Source organism: Gossypium raimondii, chromosome 4 (assembly GCF_025698545.1).
Source record: "Gossypium raimondii isolate GPD5lz chromosome 4, ASM2569854v1, whole genome shotgun sequence".
Taxonomy (NCBI): Eukaryota; Viridiplantae; Streptophyta; class Magnoliopsida; order Malvales; family Malvaceae; genus Gossypium; species Gossypium raimondii.
The window spans coordinates 6,351,675-6,375,781 of NC_068568.1; the positions used below are offsets into that span (position 1 = coordinate 6,351,675).

Here is a 24,107-nt window from a genome sequence, read left to right on the forward strand (position 1 = left end):
TTACTTAGCTTATCTTACCAATTCGGAGCATAAAAACTAGGTTTGAAAATTTATTTCACTATTTACAGCAAATCTGTCCAATCGCGCAGCAGTTACTAAATTAATTATAACTTGAGCTACAGAACTCGAAATTTAATTCCGTAAATTTTCCCTAAAACTAGACTCATATATCTACTCACCATAAAATTTTTAGAATTTTTGGTTCAGCCAATTAGTACAGTTTATTAGTTAAAGTCTCCCCTGTTTCACCATTCGACTATTCTGACCTCTTGTTACTAAAAATAACTTTTCTCGTTATAGGATTTTCATATGCTATTCCCACTTGTTCCTACAGAAAATAGACTCATTAAGGAATCTAAGCATGTAAATTTCAACTCATAACCATTTTTGTACAATTTGTAATTATTTTCTAAACTCAGAATAGGGACTCCAAAAACTGTTCTGACCCTGTCTCACGAAAATTCACATATCTTAAAATATAAATTTCCTTTTTCTACACCGTTATTTTTCTATGAAAATAGACTCAACAAGCTTCAATTCCATATATCATTCACCCTCTAATTCATTTTATACTATCTTGGGTGATTTTTCAAATTCACGTCACTGTGCTGCCTGAATTCTGTTTCTTTGCAAAATTTTATCCTTTCATGATTTCCATGCATAATTTATCACCTAATCTTTCATAACAACAAACACCTTCATCCTTAACCATTTTAATGACCATACATCATCAAATACTTACACATCACTCATTAGCAAAATCATCATTACAAACATACAAAAAAACTAAATCCCTATACATGCCATAACTCAAACGTGATTCGATATAAAATACCGAGAAGTTGTGGTTGATAGTGTGGACGATCTCCGACTTCTTTAGGATCCTTGAAGTAGCTTTGCAATACTATAAGAGAAAGAGAAATAAAAGAAGTAAGCATAAAGCTTAGTAAGTTTACTAGCAAATAAATAACAATATTTAACTTAAATAATTAAACTCAATGTCTATATCTCTAGTTTTCTCTTTAGTTAATCTCATACTAGTTCTCGTACTTGTTTACTTAGAATACTTGTGTGCATAACTTACTCAATCCTTGCTGCATCGTTGAACATCAATTGATAGTATAATAAGTTCTTAAGTCTTACAACTTACCTGAGCTTGCCATTTATGCTTTAAACTGAACTTTCATGAACATGATTCATTTACAAGCCCGTTGAGCTACATTGGAATAATAAGGATACTCGGGTCTCTTCGATAATAACATGCCAAAGCCATGTCCCGGACATGGTCTTACATGGGATGTTCTCATGTTGGTGCCCATGCCATGTCCTGACATGGTCTTATAGGGACCTCTCATCTTGTATAACGCCATGTCCCAGACATGGTCTTACATGGGACCTCTCGTCTGGTGCCCATGCCATGTCCTGCACATGGTCTTCTGAGGACCTCTTATGATCTTAAGGATGCCAATGCCATGTCCCGGACATGGTCTTACATGGGATCTCTTTACCCAAATGTCATGACATTCGTATCCAGACCATCCTTATGTATCAACGGGACTTTTAAATTTTAATTCTCTATCATTTCATGCTTAGATCATCATCAAATAAATTCATAAAATAAATTCATAGTTGCTGGAAAATAACAGCATTGATAATAAATATGGAAATATTGCATTTATTTACCGTAAACTTACCTCGGTACCAATTATAGCCAAATTCACCAACTTAGTCTTCAACTTTATTCTTCCCTTTGTCTAACCTCGAGTTTCGTACTTCTTGATCTAAAATAGTAAATTTAACTTATTTAATACTCACATTCAACAAAACAGCCCTTGACTCTAACTTTTTCAAAATTACAATTTTGCCCCTAAACTTTTACATAATTACATTTTTGCCCCAAGGCTCGGAAATTAAACTTCATCTCTTATTCTTATGTTTTATAACATTATGAACATTTTTCCCTTCTATGGCAACATCAAATTCCCACTCTAACATGTACTTATGAACATTAGGTATTTTTACCGATTATGTCGTTTTACTCGTTTTCACTTAAAATCGCTTAGCAAAAGTTGTTTAACATAATTTCTAGCTTCATATTCTATCATAAAACATCAAAATAAACACTTTTCACCTATGGGTATTTTTCCAAATATAAACCCTAGGTTAAATTATTGCTAGAATAAGCTAAATTAAGCTACCGGGATCTCAAAAACGTAAAGAACATTAAAAACGGGGTTTGGGATCACTTACTATGGAGCTTGGAAGCTTGAAAACCCTAACTATGGCTTCCCCCCTTGCTGATTTCGTTCATATGAAGAAGATGATGATTTTTGCCATCTTTTTCCCTTTTAATTCATTTTAATTACTAGATTACCAAATTGCCCCTAACTTAAAAATTTTCTATTTCACTTATCTCATGTCCATTTTTGTCTACCAAGTTACCAATGGTATAATTACCCTATAAGGACCTCCAATTTAAAGTTTCATAACAATTGGACACCTCTAACATGTAGAACTCAACTTTTGCACTTTTACAATTTAGTCCTTTTGACTAAATTGAGTGCCCAAACGTCGAAATTTTCGAACGAAATTTTCACGAAATCATTTTGTGAAATTGTAGACCATAAAAATATAAGAAAAATAAAATTTTTCTCATCGGATTTGTGGTCCCGAAACCACTGTTCCGATAACCTCAAATTTGGGCCATTACAATATCACTAAGGTGGACATTGCAAAAGCAGTATGGTCGTTTAGCCCAATGAATGCCCTAGATCCAAATGAACTACACCCTTTTCTTTTTTTTTCTCTTGGAGGCGTTGTCCTAAAATCAAGGTGAAAGTATCCGTAATGGTGCTTGAAATCTTCAGAAGTGAAAAACTACCAAAAATATTAAATGATACACTAATCACCCTTATTCCAAAGCCAAAAGGCAACTTTCATAAAACAAATTAGGCCTATTAGTTTGTATAACCAATGCCTATAAGATTGTCACCAAAATTATAGTGATGAGGATGAGACCCCTCATACAGAAAACCGTTTCTTCATTCCAAGGAAGTTTTGTCCCTAGAAGGCAAACCTTTAACAATTCAATCATTGTGCAAGAGATCATACATCCCTAGATGTATGAAGGGAAAAAAAAAGGATCAATAGTCATCAAATTAGATTCGGAGAAAGTGTATGATAAACTTAAATGGAGCTTTAAGATAAAGGTTTTAATGTTCTTAAGAATGTCGGATCATCTTAACCATGAATTCCATCTCTACTACCATTACCACGATCCTCTTGAATGGTTTAAAACTCAAAGCTTTCAACCCTCTTGTGGCCTTAGATAATGAGACCTTTGTGTGTGTGTGTGTGTGTGTAACACCCCAATACTCTACTCGATCATCGATTCGATTTATGAGATGTCATATTTGTTGTTGAAGCAACTACGATCAATCACAGTTAATTTATACCATTAATGCTTAAATTCAACGAAAATATACATTTAATTACAAAATAATATCATTACCAAGTCTTACACGAGCTTACGAAAGCCCTAAACCTAACCTGAGGTAGAAATAGGACTTAATTATAAAGCATTCAAAACACAGGGTTGACATCATATTGTCACCAAACAGTTTGTCACGTCACGGCGCCAGACCACTTAACGTCGTGACGTCACTTAATGTGTTGGCCTCGTCAGGAAATTAGACTCCTCGTTGCACTGTGACCTTATAGGTCATTTCTCGTTACGACGACATTCGAACAACGTCACGACATTACATGTTATTTATGCAAATTATGCACAACAACAACCTGCAATATCCATTTCACCAAAATGCATACATATTCCAATATCCCTATGACCTGAATAAACCTTAAACAACCAATTTATACATTTCAGTTCTATATAACTACACACTAAGAATTTAACACCTATAAAGTAAACATTTATGATAAACTACACTTAGGTTTTATGCAAACATACCATTCCATCTCATTACATTCACATTGCTGCCATTTACAACCTTTAAAAACATATAAGCAAAGATTTCATAAACACCTTCAACCATTTGGCCAAATATTCACCATAAGGTACTAATTCCAAAAGAATCATGGACTTAAAAAGCAAACCAAAACTTGACTCAACTAGGTACATGCCATTTAACTAACAAAAGAGATTCACCAACTTTGTTGAGTCCGAGATTTTGACTGGATACTGAAGCCGATGCCCAAGATGTCGAATTGTACCTAACCTGCGCATGGAAAACAAAATCATACGCTGAGTAATGAAGCTTAGTGGTATTTCTATAATTCAATCGATAAAATAAAAGTTAAGTTAATAGAAAACATGTAATCAATATACAGTTCAAAATGAGTACTAAATATCATGTTATAATGTGTCATCATACTATACAATTCATTTTTATACTTGTTTAATTGACTAACATAAGATACATCATATTAGCATGTCATTCTTCCAAATCGAATTGATTAATTCATCCCATTTTCACATTAATTCTCCAGACTTATAATTCTAGTTCAAATACTTTTTCACAAAAGTACTTCAATTTATATTTCATTATCAAATTTGCATTTTAATTCTCTATTAACCTGACTCAGACTCGAATGAATACACAGATCCAACCAACACACCAATTTGGCACTCAATGCCTCATTGGACAATTCGAAGTAAATAGATTGCGCCCATTGCTTATCAGTCTAACAGAAGTAAAAGTTGTGTCGAAAACTCATTGACACGTAGTCAAAGTAACTCGTACTCAATCTGTCCTATGCCATGCCAATTATATCTAACTCTGCCCGAACAGTTAATAGGGTAACCAATTATCCAATTCTGAATATAACTTAATTTCACAATTCATCATTTTCAATTCATCAACCAAATCATCAATTCATATGTACCATAACATGAATCAATCCAATTCAAAGTCAATTTCATATTTTCATCAAGTTACAAAATTTTTAATTCTATTCAATTTAGTCCTATATCTCAATAATCAATCAAAATCGTATCAATTCAATTCGATCAATCAATTTCAACTCACCTCATAATCTTTCCATGCAAAATAGAATAAATATACAACAATTGAAGTGATTCAGATTATAGGAATACAAATCGAACACTCTAATTACTCGTCGTTGATTTTCGTCTTTTCTCTCCCTCTCAACGTTCCCGCATCATCTTTAGCTACGAATATTAATCCGATAATACATAATATTAAATTCCAGCTCAATTCATAATCAATTACAAAGTCACACATATTTTACAATTTATTCAATTTAGTCTCTAAAACCGGGACTAACCTAACTTTCAATTTAAATATTCAAATTGAATTTTGATTTCACTAATACCCATTAGAGACCTCCTATTTCTTATTTATACATTTACTTTTATATTTTATTCACTTTAGTCCCTAATATACCAAATTATCAATTTAGCTTTATAATTTCAGTCCTTTTTCACATCTAAGCTTAAAACCTATCAATTTAACACCTCAAACTTCCAATTATCAACAATGAAATCTTTCAAAACTTTAACAATGTTACAAATTTGTACATGGGCTAGCTAAATCAAGCTCTCATGACCTCAAAAACATAAAAATTACAAAAAAAGGACTAAATTGCACTAACCAATTTATTGATTAAGTTTCAAAACCCTTTAATGGTGTCAAACCCTTTCTCTTTTTTTCTCAATTCAGTGGAGAATATGAAGTTCTCTCTCCTCCCACTAAACTTTTCTATTTATAATGATATTAACATGTTAATTAGTAAATCAATCTTACTTTAATATACATAATACTTAGTTTAATTAATTTAATAGTCACATGCTTAAATCGTCCTCTTCTTAATGTTTGATCATGGTCTAATTGTTGTTTTGGACCTTTGGTTAATTACAATTTAAGTCCTTAAGCCTTTTTCTAATTAAAAATCTATAGCGGTTACCAAATTATCAATTTAGCTTTACAATTTAGTATTTTTTTCACATCTAAGCTTAAAATCTATCAATTTAACCTCTCAAATTTCCAATTCTCAACAATGGCATATTTCAAAACTTTAACAGTTTTACAAATTTGTACATGGGCTAGCTAAATCTAGCTCTCATGACCTCAAAAACATAAAAATTACAAGAAAAAAACCAACTAAATTGCACTAACCAATTTATTGATTAAAGCTTCAAAACCCTTTGATGGCCTCAAACCCTTTCTCTTTTTTTTTTTCAATTCCGTGGAGAAGATGAAGTTCTCTCTTCTCCCACTAAACTTTGTTATTTATAATGATATTAACATGTTAATTAAGTAAATTAATATTACTTTAATATACATAATACTTAGTTTAATTGATTTAATAGTCACCTCAAGCCTTTTTCTAATTAAAAATCTATAGTGATTGGACTTTACGATTTAGTCCTTGATGTCATAGCCAATACCCAGCCCGATAAGATATTATCTACTTTGGATGCACATGGCCTTCACGGTTTTGTTCTTGGGAGCGCCCATACACCCCCAAAAAACATCTTGTCATAGTCAACACCCAGCCCGATAAGATATTGTCCGCTTTGGGCTCACATGGCCCTTACGGCTTTATTCTTGGGAGAGCCCATACACCTTCAAAAGACCTCTTACCACTTAAGTGTTGTTATTCCTTTATATAACTCAGGTCTCTCTCGTACTTTGTCAATATGGGATTTGCCTAGGGTGTTACACTTGAACCTTAATTATGTCTTAATTCAACTAAATTACTTATCCAAAATTCAATTCACCTATATAATAACTCGATAAGTATTTGTATTTAATATATACGGGCTCGGTTTACAAAAATGGGATCCTGAAACTGCCTTTTTTGACTAAGGGAAATTTAGCTTTAAAAGAATGCAACAACATTTGAAAGTACTAGACAATAAAGCAATGTGGTCACACAAGTAATAACAATAGTGCTAGAATTTTTCACTCGTTCTTCCCTAGTTACTTGAAGACCCTTACCCACCTTTGTTCCAGTTACTTAGAAACCCCAAAAAGAGGATGATTCAAACTCAACACAGATGGATCTTCTATAGGCAATTTGGGAAAAGCAAGAACGGGTGCAATTATATTAGACCGTGAAAGGAAGTGGATCATTGGAGCATTCTGGCATATCCTGTTTACGACTATTGCAGAAGCAGAAGTATGGGCCCTCCAAGGAAAACTTAGGCTTGCGAGGGATAGGAACATTGTTAACCTTGAGATAGAAGCAGATCTAACTATTATGAATACTTTATGTCAAAACAGAATACTTCTAATCTCATGTTTTCTATCTTCTTCTTCTTCTTTTTTTTGCCAACATGCTATCTATTTGATTGATGAGTATAGGATGCTTTTAACTATTATGAATTTTAGGACATTGAAGCTAGGGGCGAAGTCAAAAATTTTTTTAAAAGGGGTCGAGATTAAGTTATAAATTTTTATGAGTGCTAAAATAGAATTTCACCCTTGTGTTGACTTATATTTTCAAGGTTTTGAAAAGGACTAAGTTGAAATTATAGTATTTTGGAGAGGGGCAAACTATAATTTTACTATTACCTGGCTAAAGTATATATTCATGAAAAGAACAAGTGTGTTGATGCTTTAGCATGATAAAGAAGCGATAATTGATGAGTATAAGAAATTCTTAATTACTTTGATTTTTAGGATGTGGAAACATAACTTTCATGAAAGGAATAAGTGTACGGATGCTTTTAACACGATAGGAAATTAATTCCCAATTTTATGTCTCTCGAGTGCTAATTTTCCTGCTATCTTCTGTATTCGTAGTATACCTCCTCGTTGTTTATCCCCACTGTTATTGGTGGATACCAATGAGTTTACTATGCATGGAAATTTCTCTTAATTTTGTAATACATTTTTGAGTTCCCTTTCCCATTAAAAAAATTAATTTTTTAACTTTTTAAATGAATGTCATCATAATTCTTATACCACAATGATATCTTGTCTTTTTCCTTCTTTTTTTTTTTATATTTTGGTGTGGGTTAGCTGAGGGGTAAGAAGGTAGGAGGAAGGGTAACCTGGGTAGTATATATTCCTATTTCACACACTCCACTTCAGGCTTACGTCACAATTTTATCTATTATGCTTCCAATTTCTAAATTTATGTTTGACCTAATGTTTCCGACACCAAAAAAAGACAGCTACTTCTTCAATCGAATCAATATAATAATTAAAATTTGATAAAATGAATTTTTAACTTCGTTTCTATGACAAAAACAAAAGATTAATGCTTAGATTATTTGCGAACTTGATTTCGATTCCCTCACGCTAGAGACTTGGATCTTGTTCTATTCTATACGTATTCAAATTCAATCACAAACTCATGTTATACCTCCTTATTTCGATTTTCAAATTTTATTCGGATAACCCCGACATGCCTGCCTTGCAAGACCCAATCGGTTTCATGATCCATCCAACAGGCCATGCTCAGACCTTCCATACCCAAACGCATTTCCTCAAGTCAACCACCAATAGACATCTGTCCAAACGGAAAATCCTACAACACAGTACCTAGAAAATGAACACCAAATATCGAGGTGATGACTATTATAGGTATCGTAACTGATATGTAATAAGCAATTTCAGAAACAACATCAACAGATTCTTTGAATACAAAATGTTCAATACCGTAATCTCCATCCAAATCATTAAGAGGACTTTAAGAAACTCCAACTGGGGGATACTTTTTGTTATTACGTCAACAAATGTGTCCTTCCAATTTCTACTGGCTCAATCATCTGCTGAGCCAGAAGTGTGATGGGGATATTTCTCCCACACATCCTCCCATGTTCTCAGTCCATCAGTCACAGACTTCACCACCAAGGCTGCCTCTTCCACACTGACACGGACTTGAAGCTTGCTGTCTCTCTCACGGATTGTCACATCCTTTGTTGAATCAACAGTTATGGCAAATGGCACACCAAGTTCATCTGTTCTAGCATACCTTTTCCCTATTGAGGTACCTGTAAATATCAGAAGGGATCAAAGATGAGTTGAGCTTCGTTATAGTTGCGTGCATAAGTTGAAATCAAATACATAAACAGTGGCTTAATTTTTCAGAATCCACCCTGAACCCTTTTTAAGAAGAACAGTTACTGGTGAGGAAAAAATTTATGAACAAGTGAATATAAATGATATGACTGCTTAAAATTCAGAGCATATATATGTAGGAACAAGCAAGTAAGATCATCTTAATCAAATACCTGTAATGTCTATCTTATGTGAGATTCCAGCAGTCGTCAATGATTTTGAAATCACTTTCGCAACATCCTCATATTGTTGATTTTGAACCAGTGGAAATACGGTACATTTAATAGGTGCCACAAGGGGAGGAAACCGGAAAACATTCAACTGCTCATCCCCAGCTTTACTTGGCCTTGTGTAGAAAGAGTGCTCAAACAGGCAATAAATTATCCGCCCAATTCCGAAGGATGGTTCAATTACAGATGGTGTAAAAACTCTCTGATGTTCTTTCTTTTTCTCCTTTGAAATTGAGACCATGTTCTTTTTAATGGGCACATTTTTCCCAAGACTGCAGACATAGAATTCCACCTCCCCTTTAGATTCCAAAGCAGCTTTCATTTCCAGAGCTTCTTTTTCATTCATTGCCTAATCAAAAAAGAAATTCATGCAAAAAGTGATATGGGCAGGCAACGCATAGCATGGAATATTAAACGGACAAAAAAATCTACTTTATCATTTACCTCCAAAGCTTCAACAACATTCTTTTGGCTTCCCTTGAATGCCAGACCCAGTTCTTTCTTCACAGGAGCTATGACCAGTTTCTGCGTATATGAACAATGTGACAATTTATTTATGACTTCACACAATAGCACTTTAAGGATCTTTTGTTGCATTACAAATCTATAAGTCAAGTCATCTTAATATTAGCCTAATATGTGAGAATGATAAGGTTAATCAACAAAAATACCTCCACTTCTCTTGGTTCTGAAAACTTCTCAGCAGCCACAAGCGGTACACCACTTTTATCCTGTCATAAACAATAAGATGGTGCGGCTTGAGTAAATCCATTTAGTGTACTATATTTGCATAAAAAAGAAGTATAACAGTAGTCATCTTTTTTGTGTTTCATCTAGCTTAAATATAGCTAATAAGTCACAACATTAAGATGGATAAAAACCAGATTTGTTCCTATAAAATCAATGTTACCCTCTCACTGTCCCTCATCGAACACATTCTTAACATGGTGCTCCTAAACATAACCAAGATGGATAAAAACTTACCCTCATAAATTATGATATTAAGATAATTTATAAATGACCACCTCGACAAAGGAAAGAAAGATAAGATGAAGACATAGAACAAGATATTACCGAGTGAGCGCGCAAGTCATAAGCAGATCTGTCTGCAATACCAACACATTCAATCCAACCATACGAACATTCAATCTCAGCATCCCAACAATCTGCAGCATAATGGGCCATTTCATTTGCAAGATGCTGCCTGAACCGTAAGCGGTCTTTGTCTATACCAAGACGAGTTAGGAAGAGATAAACTCTGCCAATAAAGTAGCCAAGGGTTTCATTGTTGACAGTTCCCTACAAGTAGCACAGTGTCATCACAAAAGGGTAGGAAGAGAGAAGTTAACAGGGGAAGAAGTTAAATGGTCAAGCTTCAGCCAACCTTTGAAACAGCATCACCAAGACGGATTTTCTTTGCGGATTGACCACACATTTGCTCTTCTCTTGGGAACATCAGGAACTCCAAGTCAACAACTTCAGAGTATTTTGGATGAGATTTGTCTTCAGGATCAACAAAGTGCTCAATTTCAGCTAGGGTGAATTCTCGAACCCTCAAAAGCCCTTGGCGGGGGGATATCTGTACGTATAGAAATTTTATCAATATATTTTATCTCTCTGCTGTTACATGATAAAATGTGCATTAATGAGAACAAGCATCTTAACAGCCAAAAAAGCAATGATCCAAGAAACACCAGCTTGTAACAGGAGACACCCACACCCAACAAAAAGAAAAACTCAACAAGAGACTAATTTGAAACTTTTCTAGATTCAAAGACAAATTTTAAGACCTCATTGCGGAAAGCCTGACCAATTTGCGCAGCAGCAAAGGGAAGCTTGTTCCCATTGTAATAGTACAAGTCTTTAAAATTGACAAATATTCCTTGTGCAGTTTCAGGACGCATATACCTACAGTAAGAAAAATACACATGATTCTTTAGATACAACTACATTTATGATGAATAATTACAGCAAAAAAAAAAAAATTACGGAATCAGCTAACTCTAGCACCAGCAAAATAAGTAAACTACATGCTGAAAACATACTAAATCAAAAGCATTACCCAGGGCTCAAACCAGATGGACCAATTGATGTTTGGAACATTAAGTTGAATGGATAAGGATCGGAGAGAGGATTCTTTGTGTCTGAAGCAGTAATACCATACTCTTTGATCTTTGCACCTAGTGCTTCAGCTGATAGATCATCCAATGTAGCAAGTACATGCTTAAGCTCAGCAGCCTTCTCTGCACTTATGGTGAGGTCTTTTTGAAGCATTTCGTTGCAGAAATCCTTCAGCAAGTGATCAGCTCGATAGCAGGTTCCAGTTTTCTCATCCTTAACCATAAGGTCAGTAAATTTATCCACATGACCAGATGCCTTAAGGACAACCTCAGGTGTCACACAGGGACAGTCAACCTCCAACATGTTCTCTTCGAGGACAAAATGCTGGGGGGAAAAAAGGCAATTTAAACAAGCTAAATTAGAACTGTTTTTAGTTCATTATACAATTCTCTACCATGAACTTGCATCAACACGACTAAGCAAGCATATATGTTCAAAGTGGATCTAATTTACTTTGATAATCGAATTTGAAACAGCTTCGATTTTAATGAAGTTTAATTTATATTTTGCCTACTCAATAAACATCTGCATGCGTCCTAATTCTTCAGAATTGCAGTCAAAAGTGAATAAAAATCTATATAATTGCAAGAGCAAATGGTATGCCATACCTGACGCCAGAAAGCAAGAACGTTGGATTTAACGGCGCAACCGGGCGGCCCATAGTCATAAAGCCCAGCAACGCCCCGATAAATCTTGAAAGACGGGATGTAAAACAAACGCCGTTCCAAAGTATTCACAGCAGCTTGACGGAAGGCTTCCCTGCTAAGGGCGCCATCACCATCGCTACCACTAACAGCAGCCTGGAGCTGCTTCTCGATCGACGATTTCTCCAACTTCAAGCTGTTCAAGGCTTCGATTGCAGCGTCGATTTCCGGCTTGGAGGCCTTGGCAGCTTTGAGAGCTCTGACGGCGTTCCCATGCGCTTCGACAGCTGACTGCTTTTCGGCCAGAGCTTTCCGGAGAGATTCCTCGGATGCGGCCATCGATGGCGGTTGGCAATTGAAAAAGGGAGGTAGGGTTGAGCGTTGGGGTTTGGTTAAGTGGGCGCTTAAGAGGCGTGAAATGATGCGATAGTGACCAGAGGTAATGGATGAGGAAATGAGAGGTATGAGAAAGCGCATGCGAATCAAGCGACAGCCAGTCAGGAAAGCGCCTGAATGTAACTAAAATACCTCTAGGGTTTTAAAAGGTTATGTTAGTTTAGCTTCGATTAATAATGGGTAATTGTTTCTACTAATCCCTGCATTATACAAAATTATGGATATAATCCTTTTATTTTAATTTAATCCTTGTACTTTTTAATTTTGGAATTTCAATCTGACCGTTTAAGTTATGCTATTTTCATAGTCTTATCCAATAACATATTATCATACCATAAGACTAATAGCATAATCTAATTGTTATCCTTTGTGCTAGGAATTAAAATACAAATATTAAATTCATAATTTTAACTTGATTTATACTAATAAAAAAGATTTGAATTTGGGGAAACAAATTAATGGGTTCAAAATATTTTCTAAAATATTCAAATTTCTTTTTTAATTTTAGAAGCATAAAAATATATTTTCAAAATCTAGGGGTGAAATTGGCAGAGGATGTAGTAATGATAGTACGCGGTTTCAACCGTCCACTCTAGGGGTGAGTTCCAAATTATAAAAAGATGATTGAGCATGTCACGGCCACTAAGGACATTCAAAAAACCATTATTGATCTAATATTATTGTTAAATACATCAAATATTTATTTTAAATATAATATTATAATTTATAAAGTAAAAAATATGTCGTATTATGATTAATGAGATTAAAGACATTGGTAAAATCCCAGCTTTGTTTCAAAAAAATTATTACAATGTGACGTAAGAAGTAATCAAGAAGTAAAGGAAGAAAGTTGTTACGGTAATGGTACTAATAAAATAATATTATATCTCAACCAATTGACCAATTATGGGCTTATTAGGAAAACTCATAATTCATGGTTGTGTAAGGGCAAAACTTGTGGCACAGTCCGAATCTAGTTCAAACCTTAACAAAGCCCATTCCTTATCAGGGGCTTAGGCCTGCAAACGTAGCCCAATCCCAGATCTATTAATTGGCTATATTCGCGTCTTACGTTTGCCTTTTGCTTCTTTTCTTTTTTCAAATCAGCTATAATACATACATGTCTTATAAAAAAAATATCTCATGGGCGTCGAAATTACAAAATAAAATGTATACATGTATATATATATTTGCATGTATAATTGTTATATTTTGTATGCGAATTTGATTTTGTGTATATATATTTTTGTTTTATTTTTTATTTTCTTATTTTAAAAATAAATTTCATATTCTAATAATTGAAAATTAAGAGAAATATTCGATAAATAAAGATAAAATTTTGTTTTTAATAATAAAAATATGAAAAGAATGTTAGGTTTTTTTACTTCATTATTGCAAAATTTTATATTATTTACGGTACATTATTGCAAAGTATAACAATTACACATGCAAAAACAGACGTGTAGGTATTTTTAATAAGACTTGTATGCATTATAGCTGTGTTGAAAAAAGAGTAGAAGCAACAGGCAAACGTAAGATGCCAATATATTTTTACATACAAAAATAAAAAATAAAAGCATTATGTATGGAGAGCAATTAATAGAGCTGGGATTGGGCTTTGTTAAGCTCATATTCGTCTGATTGTAAAAATACAAAACCAAATGTTGAGAGTGGGATTTGAACCCACGCCCTTTCGGACCAGAACCTTAATCTGGCGCCTTAGACCAACTCGGCCATCTCAACATTGCGATACCACTTTACACTAAAATCTTTTTATCCACAGAAGCTTGCTGAAAAACCAAGCATTAAGTTATACAGATTCATCATCATTCTAAATATGCATATATTAATTATCAATGCTACTAGTAGGATCATTTCCTATAAATATAACGAGAATAAAGTCACAAATAAATAATTTATATATATATATATACACCAAAACCAAAAATCTTTTACAGTATTTACTTAACTATACCCAACCAAGGTAGAGTTATCAAATTTTACTATTCAATTTGTTCACAATCTAATATATGGATCAAGTTATTTATCAACTGGAATTTAAACCGAGACATTTTAAATCATATTTTTTAAATAATAGGTGGAATTGAAATTTTGGGCTAATAATTAAATTGAATAAAGTGGAAAAATACATGGACTAAAGTGCAATTTTTCCTTATTTAATTGATATTTAGAGACATAAGGATGGGATTAAAATCTCTTAGCTGATGAGGTGGAAAATTGTGGAAATTTATGGAAATTAAGGTTGAAAAGTGTTGAAATTTAATTACATGATGGAATAAATAGACTAAATTGAAAAAAAAAAAAAAAGCTTAGAATTTTTTACACAAAATGAAGGCTGAACTACGGCACCTTTGGGCAACAAAATTAAAATGGAAAGAATTGGAAAAAGAAAAAGAGAGAAAAATCTCTCATGCAATTTTCTTTAGTTTTTCCTTAAAACCAGTAGTGAATCTAGGGACTGGTAGGGGACCCGGCCCCCTAAAATGTAAAATTATTATTTAGGCTCTTGAGATTTTTTAAAATTCTAAATTAGTAAAGATAAAATTGTACTTTGACCCCTAAAATTATAAAAATTTAATTTAATCTTTTAAAATTATAAAGATATAGACTATAAAAATTAAAATTTCATCTGCCCCCTAAAAATTATTCTAACTTCACCCTTGCTTAAACTATAGCTTAATTTCATATTCTAAAGTGCTATGGAAATAATTTCAATCATGGAAACAACTTAGATGAAGATGAAAGTAAATGAAAAGCTTAAGAAAGATTAATTTCTAATGAAAAATAGGTAAATACTTAATTGAATTCAAATTAATTTATTTTAATTGAATATTTTAGTATTTAAAATTTAATATGAAATAATTAAATAAGATATGATTAAGATTTTGAATATGCGTATTGAATTTAGTAGTTAATATATAATTAAAGGTATGTTAGTAATCTAAGAAACGATAAAGTGATAATTTAATGATTAATAAATTTTATGAAACTAAGGATTAAATTCTAAGGAGTAAAATGTTATTTATTTTTCATTTATTTATAAGTGAGTAGATGCAGACTAGTGAAATTACTATGAAGAAAATTAAATTGTAAAAAGTTTAAAATTTGATAAGTGAAATAAATATTGTGATTAAAGATTTAAATGAAGTGAATAGTGATATTAAAGCGTTATATAAGTAAATATTGAAATTTCATGAGGTTAGGAATTAAATTCGATTGCTATTTTCTTGTCTTTTCCTTTTTACATGTTAAGATATTGGCTAAATTTCAACTCTAGCCCTCTACTTTTTTTATATTGTATAAGAATAATTAAATTTCGGCTTTGATCTTTGTACTTCACTTAAAATTGAGATTTTATCTTTATACTTTAATTTTGACACAATTTGATACCTCGACATCTTTATAACGTCATTACTTAATTTAAATACTTTATTTTGATTCAAATGCTAATGTGATTTTTAAGAACTGTTAACATTGTTAAAATTTTCTGTTAACTTTAGGTCCATTACAATGTTTTTTTGTTACATGGATATCAAGTGAGTTTTTTTAATTTCAAAATATCACACCAACAATTTCACAGAAAAATTTAGTGGTGTTAACAAATGGACTTGAAATTTAAATTCAAAAAGTGAAGGGACTAAATTCTTGAAAATAAAAGTATGGAGATTAAATTTTAAACATACAAAGAGTACAAGGATTTTTAGAATATTGTAATTTTGAAATTTTCTACTCTATAATTTAGCCAAAAATAAATAATTAACCCAACGAAGCGTGGGTTGGAACCATGCTAGTTTTATATGTAATGCTTATTAGTACATTTTTATAAAATAAATAATAATTATTTATTTATATTTTGGGGCTTTGGTTTGGATTTATCTCGGGCTTGGGCGAAATTGACCTCAAACTTGGATTCTTACAGACTTGGGCTTTCTCGAGTAGGAATTTTTTCAAGCACAAATATTCTCAGTATTGAACTTTTTGGGGCTCAAGTTTTTTCAGGCTTGAATCTGTAATAACCTCGAGCTTTCTTAGACTTAGATTAACATGGCCAAGTTTTTAAACTGAGTATGTTTTGTTAGCTTTAGGCGTGATGTCACACTAGCACACCATCCTTATAGTTATGTATAATTAGGATGTACTGAATTGCCTCTGCTTCTTCAAGGTTAACAGGTCTATGCAACATGTACCATGTCCACTCTCTTCTTTTACCGCCGATAAGTTGGGAAACTGTACTTGAACCAATCGATGGAGAAATGGAAGAAACCTGAAATTTTTCAAGTTATACATCGATCATTCCAAATAAGTATATATTCCCCTTTTTCACTAATGAGTTCTCATCATGATCGTATAAATTGCTTATTAAATATTAATTTAAATTATTTGATGAATTATCATTTATTTGTATAAAATTAAAAATATTTTAATAAAATAATACAAATAATAATTTACGATTAATTATAAAATTAACATTACTTTGATTATTACATAATTTTATTTGTATTTATTTTAAAAAAATTAATGAAAAAGGTAAAAAAAAGTAAGATAATTTTAGGGTATTACAAATTATTTTGATAATATGGGGTTTGTGGGGTTATTAGGAAAACTCATAATTCATGGTTGTGTGAGGGCAAAACTTGTAGCACAGTCCAAATCTAGTTCAATGTTATTTGTGAACATGAAGAATTTTTAGAAGGGGACTCACACGTTGACAAGCCAAACAAGTAACTGATAATTATTGGGAGACAGACATTCCCCTAAACATGTGATAAAAAATCAACATTGATTCTGTAGCAGCCCGTTTTCAGTAAAATCAGAACAGTGGTTTCGGGACTATAAATTCGAAGTCGAAAAAATTATTTTAATGTTATTTTAATATCTACAACATGATAGTATTATAGTATAAAAATTTTGTTTGCCGTTTGTATGCTCAATTTGTGAAAACGGATTAAATCGCGTAAAGTGCGAAAGTTGTGTTATATTAGCTAAATGTGTTAAATAGCTATAGAACTTTAAAGTGGAGGTCCTTATATGGAAATTAGACCATTAAATGAGTTAGTGAGTGTGCATGGCTTAGTAATTGAGTAATTTTTAAAGTTAAGTAAGGGTAATTAGGTAATTAGGTAAATAAATGATAAAAAAATAAAACAAAACAAAAGGCTACCATCCTTATTCATCTTCCTAATCGGAAATTACAGCAAAGAGAACACCATTGGAGACCTTCAAATATTCAGCCATATCTCCCTTGCATGTAGGTGCGTTTTTGTTCCGTTTTTATTAATTTTTATGTTTTCAGAATCGTTGTTGTTAAACCTAGCTAACTAGGGGACTAATTTGCAAAACCTTTGAATAGTTTAAGATTTGTCATTGATGAATATGTTAGGGTTTTGAAGTTTAATGGAAGAAAATGAATCTTTGTTGTTAGTTAAACAACTTTTGCTAAATGAGTTTTAATGAAATTGTCAACTAGGGATTAAATTGAGAAATATGAAAAGTATGTGTTAAATATGTGAAATTCTGAAATTTATGGGCTGCTATGAGCACATAGGATATTCTAGTAGGCTTGGGTGTGGTGAAATTGTATAAAGTTCATTTTTTACGAGCCTAGGGACTAAATTGTAAAGAAGTCAAAAGTATAGGGGCAAAATAGTATTTTTTTCAAAACATGAATTTTGAATTAAATTGAATAGAATAAAGATTAAATAAGTTAAATTTTATTATATAGATCAAGAAAAGCAACGTACGAGATTAGATCGGGGGAAGGACAAAGTTATCAATTAAACGATCATTTTTCGTCATACGAGTTTGAGGTAAGTTCGTGTAATTAAATTGCGTATTTGTATGTTTTAATTGAAATATATGTATGTGAAATGTTTAATTATTATGTATAATTGTCGAATGCATAACCGACGACATACGAAGAATACCAAGCCCCGTTTGAACCTTAGGAATTCGTAGGATACAAATGACATGTCATTAGGGTTACCAATTCCAGCTCTTATGAGCTTACCGATACTCAGCTAGTATGAGTTTACCGATATTCAACTCAAAGGAGCTTACCGTTTATCGCTCGTATGAGCATACATGTAAAGAATTAACGGATTACAGTTCAGAACACCTCGTGTGTACCACCCGCGTATCTAACGATATTCTAAATGGTTCAATGGGCATAGTGTTATTACGAGATTATATAAGTTCGATGCAAACTAGTACAAGTATTTTCATGGAAATGGTATATATGTGTTATTCGGATACACGGTATAGATGTTACATGTACATGGAATTTAATAATTGTTAAATTCATACATGATTCTCGGTTTACATGGCTAACTTGGTTATTGATTATGTGATAGGCTTTGGTCAAATTGAATTGTGTTATGCTTTGACTTACTTACCTAAATTGTGGTTAAATGGTAAGTTTAATTCTGTGTTATACGAACTTACTAAGTTTAATTGCTTACTCTGTTTATTTTTCTGTGTTTTATAGTTATTCAGAAGCTCATTCGAATTGGAAGTCGTCAGGGATCTCATCACACTATCAAACGTTATTTAGGTACTTTTGACTATATATTTTGGCTAAATGGCATCTATAGGTCATTTTGGCTAATGGTAGCCTATATGTTTTGGTCATGTATTTAGCCATTTGATTTTGCTTGATTTTGGTATGTTTGGTGATGTATATATGTGTAAATGGCCTTATTATTTATGGTGTATGGTTGCCATGTGAATGCCTTGCTTGTCAATTGGTATTTGGGTGCCAAATGGGTGAGATTGATGAGCGATATATATGTTAAGATTTAGGCACAATGATGCATGTATGTATTGGACATTTAGGCATGTTTGAGATACATAAATTACATGATTATATGTAGGTAATTGAAGTACTTATGAACATCATGTTGTATGTGTGGATATTTCATGTTATAAACTTGATATTGGTTGGTTTTTGAATGCCTATTTATGCCATGGTTATATGCAAATTGATGTGTGTAGGTTGGTACCAATTTGGGTGAGAAATATGGCTTGGAAAATAGCCTATTTTTGTCCACATAGGCAAAGACACAGGCGTGTGTCTTACCCGTGTGTCACACACGGCCAGGTGACACGGTCGTATGTCCCCTGTAACTTCTTTAGAAAGCAAGTCAGTAACTTCACACGGCCTAGCACACGGCTTGGCACACGGGCGTGTGAGGTCATTTCGAAGGATACACGGCCTGACACACGGGCGTGCGGTCTGGCCGTGTGACCTAAGTCAGTATGCTCTCTAGTTTGGACACGAGATAGGACACGGGTAAGGACACAGGCGTGTGGCCCCATTTCGAATGCGTACACAGCCTGGCCACACGGGCCTGTGTCCCCCGTACTTTTGAAAATTTTACATGTTTTCCTAAAAATTTCTTAAGTACTCGATTTAGTCCCGAACCATTTTTAATGCTTATTTTGGGCCTCGGGGGCTTGTATTAGGGACCATATGAATGCTTATGAATGATTTTCAATTTGAATGAGAAATGTACACGAAATGTTTGATTGATTGAGTTATAAGTTCGGTAAGGCTCTGTAACCCTGTTTCGGCATCGGATACGGGTTAGGGGTGTTACAAATGCAACCTTCATTCATCGTCAATGGTGGCCAGCATGGTTGCAATTGCTAGAAAATCTCATGGATCAATTACCAAGCATCAGTAGTACAGATGGGTGAAGATTTAGCTTTAAAACATGGTTCATTATCATTTATGAAATTCTTATTTAATAAATATTATTTCAAATGTATCGAGTTAAATTCTAGTTTCAAATCATTATTCAATGTTTCATAAATCAAGTTTGAACCAAATAAGGTAAATAACTTGATCCATTGTGAACAAACTGAAAGTAAAAATTTGATAACTTTACATTTATTGGGCATAGTTAAACAAATATCGTGAAAGGTTTATGGTTTTGGTATATATATAAATATAGTAATTATTTATTTGTAACTTTATTCTCGTTGTTTTTATAGGAAATGATCCTACTTGTAGCATTATATTAATATATGCATATTTAGAATGATGATGACTCTGCATAACTCAAGTGGTTGGTTTTTCAACAGGCCTTAGTTAGTGCAAAACATTCAACGAAGCGTTGAGATGGCCGAGTTGGTCTAAGGCGCCAGATTAAGGTTCTGGTCCGAAAGGGCGTGGGTTCAAATCCCACTCTCAACATTTCTATTTTGTGTTTACAGACAGACAAAGTTGGTTTAGAGCTCATTCCCTATGAGGCCTGCAAACTCAGCCCACCTCCTCTCACACTTTTCAGTATTTCAATTTTACATTTACATGTATAACGTGCAACTTTATTTTTTCTACTTTAAATTTAAAATTAGTTTCAAAATGTCGTAACGTTACATTCGACGACCCATTAGTTGTAAATAAATTTTCAAAAAATGTTAGTATTATGGTTAGAGTTAATATAGTATTTTGTATTTGATTTGATTTTAATGTTCCAAAACGCCTCATTACGGTCGTAACATTATATTCGTGAATCAATTGTCCCATTAATTGTAAATAGATTTTCAAAAATGTTAGTATTATGGTTAGGGTTATAGTATTTTGTACTTTGATTTTAATTTTAATGTTCAATTTAGTATTTAAATTCTTTTTATTCCAATTTACTACCCAATGTCCAAATTTTTATAATAAAAAAACTATTCTAACAAAATAATAATATATTCCAACATCATATATTTACTTATTAATAATTTATTTATTAATATATTAATTATGATTATAACTATAATTATGATCGGTGATACAATCACTTTTCTTGAATTATAAATTTATTTCAACCACTTATATTTATTTATTAATATATAGAGGATAAGGTATACCATTAGTCACTAAGCTATAGGTAAGTTTTTATTTTGGTCACTTAACTAAAAAAGTTACAAATTGGTCACTAAAATTTCTAAATTTGTTCTTTTGGTCACTTGACTGTTAAGTGGCACTTTTTATTTAGTATAGTAATATTTTTAGTCCTCTACTTTTATATTTTTCATCAATTTGACCTTGATTCTATATAAAAAAACTCAAAATTATTTAAAATGGAAAGTTCTATTTAAAATCTTAGAAAATAAAATCTCAAAAATATTGTTGTTGAAGAACTAATATGTATGAGAAATAAATAAAATTGTCATTTAGCGTAATCCAATAACAATTTAGAAGCGAAAAAACTAAAAAAAAGTTCGATAATTACATTCTTCATTATTGTTTCTTGAAACCAAATTAGTAATATCTTCAAATCAGTTTCGTGCCCCTGAAGAACTTCATCCAGAACTAATATTACAAGGCTTGTGAATTGACTCCGATGCCCTTTTTTAAGAAAAAAAATATAAAATATGCCACAAAATTTTTCCTTTTCAAACTCAACTAAGAACTTCAATTCATTTAAATTATTTGTCAAAATCTAAATTGTAGAAAAATTATAGTTTGATTTTTTTTCTTTTCTCATAACAAAAAAGCTATGTCAAGTATCGAAGAGGTAAGAAATAAAGAACAAATAATTTTGTTTAATTATTTTTCTATGTTTTTTTTTTCAAAAAATGGGTATTAAATATTTCTATACAGATAATTCAAAGAGAAATTTTGGAGGGTTTAAAATAATTTTTCCTGATTTTTTTCTCACTTTATCTATTTTTTAATTTTTTACTTTTATTTTAATTTTTATAATTTTCTAAATTTTTAAAAAGAATTTCATTTTCTTATCATTTTATATATAACCAGGACCAATGTAACACCCCCTAACCCCCAAACCGTCGCCGGAATAGGGTTACGAGGTATTACCGGACATATCAGATAATTTACAATAATTCTTAAATAAATATCAAACATATTAAGATAAAATCATAAATTCATATAATATTTTACTAATTGACTTCATTCACGTTTTTTTTTAATTTTAAAAATTTCGCAACATTTTGCTTATTTTACATAAAACCTCCTACAATTTAAAACCATATCATTTTCAAATATAATCAAATCAACCAATTCATGTCACATTCTCATTTTCTATTCTAAATACCTTCTAATCAAACTCAATCAACATAATATCAATTTAAATTTACTAATTAAATAAAAATAGATAAATTTCTTCCATTATAATTCATAAACTTATAATACTAACATTTTTAACCATTTATATTAAAACATAATAACATTTATACACATCCTATGTACACGCCACATTGCCAAAAGAAAATATACATCACCAAAGTTATGCTGAAGTCGGGATTGATTTGGGTGCTGAACCGGAATTTTTGACTTCTATCAACTGCAAGACGAAATAATGTATAATCGAGTATTTTATACTCAGTGGTATTACCATAATTCAAATTATAACAATAATAAACAGATAATGCATAAATCATATATACAAATTTAAATTCAAACTCCATATTTCAACAGTAATAATTCATCAATTAATATTATACATCCACAATTTGAAATTGGACATAACATGAATTTTAGGTTCATTTCTCAATCTCATGTCACATTTCAATTCACAATTCAACTTTTTTTCATTTCATTTCAATAACTCTTTGATCAACTCGTTCGGTTTGTCATTTCATTAATTACCCTATTAACAAAATTCGGACTTTGGCGGATACACGGATCCAACCAAACACACCAGAATAGCACCCAGTGCCTCATCGGATAGTTCGAAGCAATAGTTGACACCCAGTGTCTCATCGGCAAAGCCGAAGAAAGTTAGTACCCAGTACCTCATCGAATCTATCCGAAGAAATATAGTGACACCCAGTGTCTCATCGACTCGAGGTCGAAGTATCCCTGAACTCTTCCAATCCTATGGCATGCCAACTATATCCGACTCAGCCCGACTAGTTAATAGGGTTTCCAAATTCACCTTTCAATTCAGTCCCACTTTTTCACTTTCAATCACAAATAAATTTAAATTCACTTTCCACTTTCCATTTAATATACAATTCACATATTCATAATTTAATTCACTTTATTCACTTTATAATTTTAATTCATTTTCCAATCAAATTCAAACTATTAATTACTTTCCAATCAATATACTTTGTAAATTCTCATATATTTTCTTCATTTAATTCAAAACAATATTATCATTTCAATTACTTACCTAATTTTACTTATCATACATATAAATTTAAATATAGCATTCACTAATAAATAATTTGAATTATAGTAATACAAACCATAAATCTCCCGTTTTAGTCCTCGATAGCTTTCTCCTTTCCTTTTGATGCTGATGCCTCGGGTTCTTTGTTAGCTACGAAAATAATAATAATTTTTGCTATTAATTACAACATTAAATTAAAATAAATAATTGAATTTCTAATCAATTCTACCTTATTCCCAATTTAATCTTAACTAAGTTTACTTACTTTCCTAATTCAATTCACACTCTATTTCTATTCAAATTTCATCCAAACTCAAATTTAACTATTAAAATTTCAGCATATGTTCCTAATTTCGAATTTCCCCAATTTAGTCCCTAAAACATAAAACTTATAGTTTCTTTTACAATTTAATCCCTTCATCAATTCTAACTTAAAATTCATTCAATTAAATCCCTAATTCATCTCTTTTGTTCAACATAAACTATACTTGAAAACCTATGAACTTACAA

The 24,107-nt window shown here is 31.9% G+C and overlaps 1 protein-coding gene, 1 long non-coding RNA gene and 2 other non-coding genes across 6 annotated transcripts; 1 reads left to right on the top strand and 3 right to left on the bottom strand.

The window, feature by feature from the left end:
* Positions 1 to 452: 452 nt before the first annotated feature.
* On the bottom strand, positions 453 to 2,433 carry LOC128040656 (uncharacterized). Its single transcript, XR_008195463.1, has 3 exons — positions 2,251 to 2,433; positions 1,695 to 1,781; positions 453 to 904 (listed from the first exon to the last, which is right to left on the bottom strand). It is a non-coding gene; the product is annotated as an uncharacterized LOC128040656 (long non-coding RNA).
* A 5,735-nt stretch (positions 2,434 to 8,168) lies between these two features.
* LOC105779784 (glycine--tRNA ligase, mitochondrial 1) lies at positions 8,169 to 12,564 on the bottom strand. 3 transcript variants are annotated; one of them, XR_008195055.1, is made up of 10 exons: positions 12,013 to 12,564; positions 11,346 to 11,728; positions 11,074 to 11,191; positions 10,668 to 10,862; positions 10,358 to 10,582; positions 9,955 to 10,014; positions 9,728 to 9,808; positions 9,227 to 9,632; positions 8,652 to 8,986; positions 8,169 to 8,520 (listed from the first exon to the last, which is right to left on the bottom strand). XR_008195055.1 is itself a non-coding variant. In XM_012603703.2 (9 exons), the coding sequence occupies exons 1-9, from the start codon at positions 12,523 to 12,525 to the stop codon at positions 8,754 to 8,756; spliced, it is 2,214 nt and encodes a 737-aa protein (XP_012459157.1). In that variant the 5' UTR covers positions 12,526 to 12,564; the 3' UTR covers positions 8,538 to 8,753. The 3 variants fall into 3 exon arrangements, 1 of the variants encoding a protein (XP_012459157.1); XR_008195054.1 differs by having other exon boundaries at positions 8,169 to 8,534; XM_012603703.2 differs by lacking the exon at positions 8,169 to 8,520 and having other exon boundaries at positions 8,538 to 8,986.
* A 1,542-nt stretch (positions 12,565 to 14,106) lies between these two features.
* On the bottom strand, positions 14,107 to 14,187 carry TRNAL-AAG (transfer RNA leucine (anticodon AAG)). The gene has a single exon. It is a non-coding gene; the product is annotated as a tRNA-Leu (tRNA).
* A 6,391-nt stretch (positions 14,188 to 20,578) lies between these two features.
* On the top strand, positions 20,579 to 20,659 carry TRNAL-AAG (transfer RNA leucine (anticodon AAG)). Its single transcript has one exon. It is a non-coding gene; the product is annotated as a tRNA-Leu (tRNA).
* Positions 20,660 to 24,107: the final 3,448 nt, after the last annotated feature.

Bases quoted from the DNA above. Each gene is read 5' to 3' on its own strand.
- LOC105779784 (XM_012603703.2), bottom strand. From the start codon at position 12,525: ATGCGCTTTCTCATACCTCTCATTTCCTCATCCATTACCTCTGGTCAC. The intron at 10,015-10,357 runs GTAATATCTTGT...TGTTTATGACAG, and splicing joins ATGACTTGCGCGCTCACTCG to GATAAAAGTGGTGTACCGCT. The intron at 8,987-9,226 runs GTATTTGATTAA...TGATATTTACAG, and splicing joins ACATAAGATAGACATTACAG to GTACCTCAATAGGGAAAAGG.